This window comes from Lipotes vexillifer, unplaced genomic scaffold, assembly GCF_000442215.2.
Source record: "Lipotes vexillifer unplaced genomic scaffold, Lipotes_vexillifer_v1.1 scaffold1410, whole genome shotgun sequence".
NCBI classification, from domain to species: domain Eukaryota; kingdom Metazoa; phylum Chordata; class Mammalia; order Artiodactyla; family Lipotidae; genus Lipotes; species Lipotes vexillifer.
Genome location: NW_006795075.1, coordinates 86,323 through 95,783, shown reverse-complemented (window position 1 = coordinate 95,783; position 9,461 = coordinate 86,323). Strand labels below are relative to the sequence as shown.

General features: G+C 49.9%; 1 protein-coding gene across 1 annotated transcript; it reads left to right on the top strand.

Moving 5' to 3' along the window:
• Positions 1-2,430: 2,430 nt before the first annotated feature.
• On the top strand, positions 2,431-9,258 carry MAGED1 (MAGE family member D1). Its single transcript, XM_007467409.1, has 13 exons — positions 2,431-2,556; positions 3,085-3,158; positions 3,874-4,602; positions 5,266-5,934; positions 6,067-6,130; positions 6,347-6,426; positions 6,655-6,746; positions 6,973-7,052; positions 7,144-7,186; positions 7,467-7,529; positions 8,103-8,217; positions 8,452-8,837; positions 9,047-9,258. Exons 2-12 carry the CDS (start codon positions 3,114-3,116, stop codon positions 8,827-8,829), a joined length of 2,358 nt encoding a protein of 785 aa, XP_007467471.1. The 5' UTR covers positions 2,431-2,556; positions 3,085-3,113; the 3' UTR covers positions 8,830-8,837; positions 9,047-9,258.
• The last annotated feature ends 203 nt before the right edge of the window (positions 9,259-9,461 follow it).

The window sequence follows — 9,461 nt, the reverse complement described above, 5'->3', positions numbered from 1 at the left end:
CAAAAAAAAAAAAAAAAAAAAAAATGTCTCAGATGAGGGTATAGAGGTGAAAGAAAGTGGGAGGCAGTAAGTAAAAGAATGCAATTTAAAGTATGGCATATGTAATGTAATCCCATTTATGTAAGAATATATATGCATAAAATGTATGAAAAGGTAGCATTGAAATCTTAATAGCAGTTATCTCAAGGTGATGAGATTTGGAGTGATGGCTACTTAATTTCTAAAATATTTAGGTAATGTTTGACATTTTAATGATGAATATGCATTATTTGTGTAATGAGTAAAAGTAAGTGAATTCATCACAGGAAAGAAAAAAGTGCCTCTCAGGTTTCTTGCATAAGCAGTAGGGTGCATGGTGGGATTCATTCATTCATTAAGTATTTTTTGAGCATATAAAATATGCCAGGCGTCATTTTAGGTGCTAGGGATACAGCAATGAATAAAACAAACAAAAATCCATCTCTCTAAAAGAGAGAGAAGGGCATGACTAAAGGAGAAACACAATGTGCTGAGGAGGAAGATATATGGGACCTGTTAATAGTAAAAATACCAAGACAATTGCAGAAGTGAGGTAGTCTGTTGGATTATAGATCTAGAACTCATAAGCCAAGTCAAGAACTGGAAATACAGATTTGGGAGCAGAAAGCATGTAACATGGTGTTTCAGACCTTTCCTGAGTCTGATCACGTCCCACTGCAGACACTTTACAGAGGAAGTGCTGAGGAAAAACAGGCAGCTTGACAGGGGAGGTTGCTATGCAACAGATGAGGAAAGTCATCCAGCCAGGCAGAATTGATGTTGGCCCTTGGGGACCAAATGCTGCAGTTCTTCCCAGCATTAGCTTCCTTTCATATGTTGGCTCCTGGCAGGAGCTGATGCAAGAACAAATGTGAAGTGTACAAAGATCTACCTTGGATTTTTGGAGAGTATCAGTTCAATTTGAGTCATTTCACATCTGTATATCATTTTCTGCCTTTTTGAGCCTCTCCAGTCATTCTGGAAATGCAGCATGTTTGTTGTTGGGTAGGACCCCAGTAAGTGCTACTTGTGCTTCCCGTTGAGAAGCCGGGCTCAGAGAATTCCAGTGGCCTGAGTGGGCTCATGCAGCTAGTGACACACTGGTCCAGCACTCCATCCCACGAATTGAGGCCCAGCCCTGGAAGGAAGCAGGGCAAACGTTTACTCTTAATCAAGGCTTGCCATGGCTCAGACATACAGGTGCCTGATTGTCCTGGCTGCTCCAGCAGGCACCAGAAAGGCCTCAGGGACAGCGTTTGTGCCACTCATAGCAAAGAGGCCTGACGGAGCAGAGAGTGGACCCCAAGGAGCAATTTGCACACCGGGATGGACCCACGTAGAGCAGGCGGGGAGGGGGGCGCGGGGGACTTCCACCTGTGCCCTCCGGGATGCAGAGCGTGAGCTTAGGTCTCAGGGAACAGAACACTTGCTTGCTTGGGACAGGTGCTGACAGAGCAGGGCAGGTGGGGCGGATCTGTTGCTCAAGCTGAAGAAGGGAGGGTGCCTCAGTCCCCGGGCCAGCGATGGCGCAACAGGGGTTTTTAGGGTCTGGAAGACCCAGGCCCACATTTTGCATTTTCTGTTTACTGGCTCAGTGTCCTTGTCTAGTTCATGTAATGTCTGTAGCTCAGCGTCTTTATCTGTACAATGGAGATGCTGATATCCACCTCCCAAGGCTGCTGTGAGAGGAAAACAAGCTCCAGCATAGATCGTGCTGTGAAGTACACGTTGTGCCCTTCCCTCCCCTCCTCCCCGCCTCCACACACAAAATAAATAGCTGGAGCTGCAAAAGGGCAGGAAAGAAGCTAATGTTTATGAGTCTGGAAGCTGTTGGGTTGGGGGGAAGATCATGTAGAGTCACGTGGCAGGCACAGACTTTTTCTACCTCCATTAATGTATCCTCTCTGGCCATTCCTTTTCCTAGGCCCCCTAAGTGGATGAGCTTATTTTTAGCAGGAGCCAAGCACTTGTTGCAATTAGAGACCCCACACAGAGACCTCCTTAATAGTGACCTAAGTGCTGCTAGACTAGAGGGTGGAGTTGCATGCCCACCTGACAGGAGGGGCCTTGAGAGGGAGGGGTAGAACAGAGACGCATTGCGGAAAAGGTAGGGGGCCGGTGTGTGGGGCAAGGGGTGGGATCTAGAGGCACAGCGCATCTGTTTGGGGGAGGGGATATAGAGGAAGGGGAGGGACTGCTGTAAACTGTCCACCTGGTTGGTGGTGGGGTGGTGTGTTGGCAAAGGGGCGGGACTGCTTCCCGCTGTACATGCGCAGCATAGTCTTCAGGGCGAAGCTTTTGTTGGGGAAACGGGCGGGACTCTTATTTGGTCGGTCAGTTCTTGCGCATGCGTACAACCATGTGAGGCGGTGGGTGGTATATTAGGCGAAGAGGCGGGGTCGTCCTAGCTGCCGCGCTGGCATTTTCTCCTGGACAAGGAGAGGGTGCGGCTGCTGAGAGCAGAACACTGCAATCCCGATCCTCTGAGTCGTGAAGAAGGGAGGCAACGAGGGGGTTGGGGTTGGGGCCTGAGGCAAGGTGAGAATTAGCCCCCAGACAGGGCATCTTGCCCCCTGGTGCGGGCCCCCCATTTTTCATCCCGATCCCTTTACCCCGGATTCTGATCCCTCTTCCACTCCCCGAACCCCGATTCACACACCCCTCACCTGAACCTCCCTTATTCAGAATCCCTGTTCGCTCTCTGAACCCCTCCCATCGTTCAGAATCTCTACAGATTTCTCGACCTCGATCTGTACTGTTATACGATTCCTCCTGATTCGAAAACTCCATTCAATTTCCCAAATGCGAATCCCAACGCAATCTGCCTGGATTCAGAACTCATCTGAACCCCGATTTGAAGCTTCTCCCCGTCGTAGCTTCTCGGGATTCAGAACCTCCATCCGGACACCCATTCACTTTTCGCACTCCGATCTGGCCCGTTCCCCTCACATTCAGCACCTCATCCGCCCCCACAATCAAACCTCAAACACCACCATCTCCCCAAATTTGTTTCTTCGCATTTGCCCTCTGTAGTGTAACGCCCAACTCCTCCTCCACACCCCCCAGGCTCTGCTCTTGCCAGAGGGACAAGAACCATGTCTCAGAAAATGGACTGTGGTGCGGGCCTCCTCGGCTTCCAGGTGAGATCTCCACTCCCCTCCCCACCATTTCCTTAGCCAACAGTTTCCCCCGGGCCCCTTTGGCTGTCCAGACGCCTGGATCCGATTTTGCCTTCTTGGTGCCTAGATTCCATCATTTTTCAAATTCCCATGGTTTAAGGGCGCGGGGTGGGGGTGGGGTGGGGTCGTCCCTTTTCAGCCATCAGTCCCTGCTCAGAGAAAGGGGAGACCCTGTTAGTAGTCAGGGCAATCTGCCCAGAGAATCCTGGTTGGGTAAGGAACCTTTTTTTTCGTAGTCCTAAGGCTTGTAGAGCTCTCTGCTGCCCCCTCCCCCAACCTCCCGCCTCCACCCTCCCTTTCTCCAGCATTCCCCACCCCCTGCGACCCCCTTATTCTCCTCAACTCCTCAAGGCGGCACTCTTGCTCCGCCTCCTCCTCCTGAGCTCCTACCTCACTCTGCATTGCCCTGTTCTAACCCCACTCCTAGATCAGCACCCCCCATCCACTTTGCCCCCTCTCCTCATTTGGCCCCACCCCTTGTTTAGCCCCTGCCCCACTCAGCCCCTACCACAAGTTTTGTTATCCCTTAACCCACAGAGGCCGCTAGATCTCTTCCTCAGCCTTCCTCTTTTTGCACCAACCGCTCGCCTGCACCTCCCCTGCATGTTCTCTTCCCTGTCCTCCCAACCCCACTTCGCAGACCCAGAGATTTAATTTTTTTCCCCTGTATTTGCAGGCTGAGGCCTCCGTGGAAGACAGCACCTTGCTTATGCAGACCCTGATGGAGGCCATCCAGATCTCAGAGGCTCCGCCTACCAACCAGGCCACAGCAGCTGCCAGCGTGCCGAATGCTAGTCCTCAGAGTTCACAGTCCCCAACAGCCAGTGAGATGGCTGATATGCAGGCTTTAGCAGCTGCCACTAAGCCTAAGACAGCTTTTAAGGCCCAGAATGCCACCACAAAAGGCCCAAATACTGCCTATGATTTCTCTCAGGCTCTTAATGCCAAGGAGACTCCCAACACGCCGCCTACAGCAGCCTTTAAGTCCCAGAATGCCCCCGCAAAGGGCCCAAATGCCGCCTATGATTTTTCCCAGGCAGCAACCACCAGTGAGTTAACTGCCAACAAGTCGGAGATGGCCTTTAAGGCCCAGAATACCACTACTATGGTGGGCCCAAATGCCACCTACAATTTCTCTCAGTCTCTCAGTGCCAGTGAGATGGTCAGCACTCAGCCCAAAACAGCCTTCAGGGCTTGGAATGACACCACTAAGGCCCCAGTAGCTGATACCCAGACCCAGAATGTTAACCAAGCCAAGATAGCCACTTCCCAGGCTGACATAGAGGCTGACCCATGCCCAGGTATCTGTGAATCTGATGGTGCAGCTGCACAGACATCAGCAGATGGTTCCCAGGCTCAGAATCTGGAGTCGAGGACTATAATTCGGGGCAAGAGGACCCGCAAGGTGAGATCCCTGCTAGTTCCACTTTGCTTTGGGTGCTCTCTTTTCTTCTCTGAGGTTGTTCATTTGTTCTAAACAAAACAAAACTGAATATATGTAACTGTCTGTATTTGACTAGGTTGTAGGGGATGATAAAGGTGAAAGTGTTAATTCCTGTTCTCTGAGTGTCCACAGACTAATGGGGAGATGAGACATGGACACATAATGTATACAGCCTGTATGTAATTCACTTTACATTTTGAAAGTAGCCACCATGTGTTAGGTCTTGGCCTAGGCACATTCACACAGGTTATCTCACTCACTAAATCTTCAAGGTACCTCATACCAGCTAGGGATCATAGTTTCAGCTTTATGAGAAGGAAACTAAGTCCCAGAGAGGTGAAGTGACTTGAGTGATTTGTCCAGGGTGGTACAAGCAGAGCCAGTGGTGGACATGGGAAGAGGAGAAGCCTCAGGCCCCACCCTTGGGTTGCTCCTGGCCTGGTTCAGAGATGAAACTCCTGCCTGGAAGACAGTGAAAGACAAGCCCAGGACTCAGGGTGACCATTGGCTAGTGGGTCAGGCTGTCACTACAGGTGAGGGTTTTAGGGGGCCTTCCTGGAATAGATATGGTGAGGACATAGAAACAGTTGGTGACCGTGACCTTCCTTTTCTCTGATGATGCAGATTAATAACTTGAATGTGGAAGAGAGCAGCAGTGGGGATCAGAGGCGGGCCCCACTGGCTCCAGGGACCTGGAGGTCTGCACCAGTTCCAGTTACCACTCAGAGCCCACCTGGCGCACCCCCCAGTGTGCTCTGGCAGACCCCATTGGCTTGGCAGAACCCATCAGGCTGGCAAAACCAGCCAGCCAGGCAGACCCCACCAGCACGTCAGAGCCCCCCAGCTAGGCAGACCCCACCAGCCTGGCAAAACCCAGTTGCTTGGCAGAACCCAGTGATCTGGCCAAACCCAGTGATCTGGCAGAACCCTGTGATCTGGCCGAACCCCATTGTCTGGCCTGGTCCAGTTGTCTGGCCGAACCCATTGGCCTGGCAGAATCCACCTGGATGGCAGACTCCACCTGGATGGCAGACTCCACCAGGCTGGCAGGGTCCTCCAGATTGGCAAGGCCCTCCCGACTGGCCACTACCCCCTGATTGGCCACTGCCACCCGATTGGCCGCTTCCCACTGACTGGCCGCTCCCACCTGACTGGATCCCCACCGATTGGCCAGTTCCACCTGACTGGCAGAACCTGCGCCCCTCACCAAACCTGCGCCCCTCTCCCAACTCGCGTGCCTCACAGAACCTGGGTGCCTCACAGCCCCGAGATGTGGCCCTTCTTCAGGAAAGAGTAAGAACTGTAACTCCCCAGTCACTTCTCCCCCCACCCCTTGCTCTTTTCATTGTTGTCTTTCCATCTATAATTCAACCAAGTGTTCTGTAAATATCTTATAACTTTAATGATTTCCTTTTTCCCTCCCAGGCGAATAAGTTGGTCAAGTACCTGATGCTTAAAGATTACACAAAGGTGCCCATCAAGCGCTCAGGTAGGTATCCAGTGCCCTCTCCTGGAGCTCTGCTCTTCCCCTCACCCCGTGCCCTGTGGACATCTCTTTGCTTATATGTCCCCTCCTCTTCGATCCCATCCTTCCATGGTTGAGTCTTCCTTTTTCACTGACTGTGCTCCCCTGGGCAGGGCTGACAAAGAGGTCGCAACTCTGTGGCCCCTGCTCAGCTCAGGTCCTCCCTCCTCTCTCCTACAGAAATGCTGAGGGATATCATCCGTGAATATACTGATGTGTATCCAGAAATCATTGAACGCGCATGCTTTGTCCTGGAGAAGGTGAGAAGGCAGCCCTGAGGAACAGAATGATGGGGAAAGGTTTTTTGGGTTTTGTTTTTGATAGATATCACGGGAAAGTCTTGATTTAAAAGATTCATGGGATTCCTACTGGGAGTTTAGGGCAAATCTCACAGGGAGGCGAAGGAGTAGCTGAGTGTGGGTAGTACTGAGTGGGGGTAGCTTATGCTAGATTTTGTAATTTCATAGTCTGTTTTCTTGTCCCTGTAGAAATTTGGAATTCAGCTGAAGGAAATTGACAAGGAAGAACACCTGTATATTCTCATCAGTACCCCTGAGTCCCTGGCTGGCATACTGGGAACGTAAGATGGGAAAGGAGGTGGAACATTGCCTTTCTCAGTGATGCTTTTTTCCTGGAGTTTCGAGTAGGCCAGGGTCCAGGATTCAGGGTCACATAGCAGGTCATGGGCAGACCTGGGGTAGAAATATCCCCTAGCTGAGGAATACTGGGGAAGCTAGATGGGTAAGCTGCCTGGGGTGTCTCATGCAAATGACTGGTGAAAATATATTCTTTTTGTACTTCTTTAGGACCAAAGACACACCCAAGCTGGGTCTCCTCTTAGTGATTTTGGGTGTCATCTTCATGAATGGCAACCGTGCCAGTGAAGGTGAGTGGCTGGGCCAGCAGCTGGGGGTTGGCTACCGCCTGTTTTCCATGCTCATTTTCCGTCCCTTGTCTCCCCTTGCCTCCCATTGCAGCTGTCCTCTGGGAGGCACTACGCAAGATGGGACTGCGTCCTGGGTATGATTGGGCTCTCTCATCTCTTGCCTGTTTATATCATCCTTTGGCAACAGAGGATGGTCCCAGGATTGCATCAGCCTGGTGGTCTAAGGGAATTGGTTTGGGGAGGTACAGAGCCCAAGGATGTGACCTGGGTAGATGGGGAAATAGTCCTGACCTCTCTGCCTCTTCTCTTGTCTCTGACCTCTGTGCTGGAAAACTCTTTTCTTTCCTTTGGGCAATGTCATAGTGTCTGATTATGGATCCCCCCTTTTTTTTTTTTTTTTTTTGTTACTATCAGGGTAAGACATCCCCTCCTTGGAGATCTGAGGAAACTTCTCACTTACGAGTTTGTAAAGCAAAAGTAAGTGACGCCTAAGCAGCTTTGTCTGGTCTTCATGAATTCTGTGTGCTGGTCAGCCTCAGAAAGCCCTTTCCATGATCATTTCTTATACTAACTATACCTATACCTATGCATATACACACACATATGTACACAGGAGTATTTATTGAGTATGCTCCTTGTGGTTGGATTTTCCTGCAGTATAGTGATCTTGCAAGTGGAGCCTGTCCACGACGCCCACAGTAGATATTCCAAAGGCTGAGCTTAGCTGAGGCTTTGCAATGGGCCTATCTGTGACTCAATGACAAGATTATAAGCACTTGGAGCTAGAGCTGTGACAGAGGGGGTGAAATTAAGTGTTGTCCTTTCTATGACCCTACTCAAGCCACCCTCCAGGCCTAGGTGACTACTTTGTGTAGAAGCACTGGCACAGGAATTCAAAGGCCTGATTATTAGAGGGTAAATCTGTGTTTAGGAATGAGACTGGGGGGAGTTGCTACCTGAAATCTGGGATGTCAGAATCTCAGATTATTATGCATTGATGGACTATCATTCTGCCTGGGTAGAAACAAAGGCCTTTCTCCTCTTTCTAAGGTACCTAGACTACAGACGAGTGCCCAACAGCAACCCTCCTGAGTATGAGTTCCTCTGGGGCCTCCGTTCCTACCATGAGACTAGCAAGATGAAAGTGCTGCGATTCATTGCAGAGGTAATAGAGGAACTGCAAGACTCGATAGGTTAAGGGATGAACTATGACTGACTGGGAAAATTCCAGACCAGGAATGAGATTTTAGGTATTGCACACGGTAGGTACCACATTATTGATGGTATTTGTTGTTACTACATAAACAATAGCACAAAGTAGGGTGCTAAATATACAGTAGGTGCTTCATAAATATTAACTAATACTATTATGGGTCTTATTTTCTACTCCTCATCTCAGGTTCAGAAGAGAGACCCTCGTGACTGGACTGCGCAGTTCATGGAGGCTGCAGATGAGGCCTTGGATGCTCTGGATGCTGCTGCAGCTGAGGCCGAGGCCCGGGCTGAGGCAAGAACCCGCATGGGGATTGGAGATGAGGCCGTATCTGGGCCCTGGAGCTGGGATGACATTGAGTTTGAGCTGCTGACCTGGGACGAGGAAGGAGATTTTGGAGATCCCTGGTCCAGAATCCCATTTACCTTCTGGGCCAGATACCACCAGAATGCTCGCTCCAGATTTCCTCAGACCTTCGCCGGCCCCATTATTGGCCCTGGTGGTACAGCCAGTGCCAACTTTGCTGCCAACTTTGGTGCCATCGGTTTCTTCTGGGTTGAGTGAGATGTTGGGTAGGTATATCACTTTGGATTGGGCACTTAGGGTCATTGGGAGATACAGAATCCATGGGAATGTATTTATGTGCTCTAGCTGGGAGTCCTAGGAAACACGTGGTGGGGAGCAGAGGGAAGTATGGGGAAGCAGTATTTGTTATTTATGTTCCTTACTATTTGGTATATAGCATTGATTTTTACATTTTTTTTCTTTTTTATGTTCACAGATATTGCTAATCAGTTGCAATAGTCTTTCCCCTGAGTGAGGCTGAAGCCTCAGAATCCTTCTAAACACAGCTATCTAGAGAGCCACATCCTGTTGACTGAAAGTGGCATGCAAGATAAATTTATTTGCTGTTCCTTGTCTATTGCTTTCTTCCCCCTCTTGTGTGCTGTCAAGTTTTGGTATCAGAAATAAACGTTGAAACTGCAAAGTGAATTGGATGTGCTCCCTGTTTTTTCTGTGTTTAGGGAGAGATCAACATGTTTATATGGGAGAGATGGGGCCTCAGTTCTAGCCTGAAGGGCGGATCAGCTTTCTGACTAATGGACAGGGAAACAAAGGAGGGATTGATGAACACGAATGTTAATGAGGTCTAAAAAAAAGTATGGTATTAAATATCACTGAAGTGACTCATATGT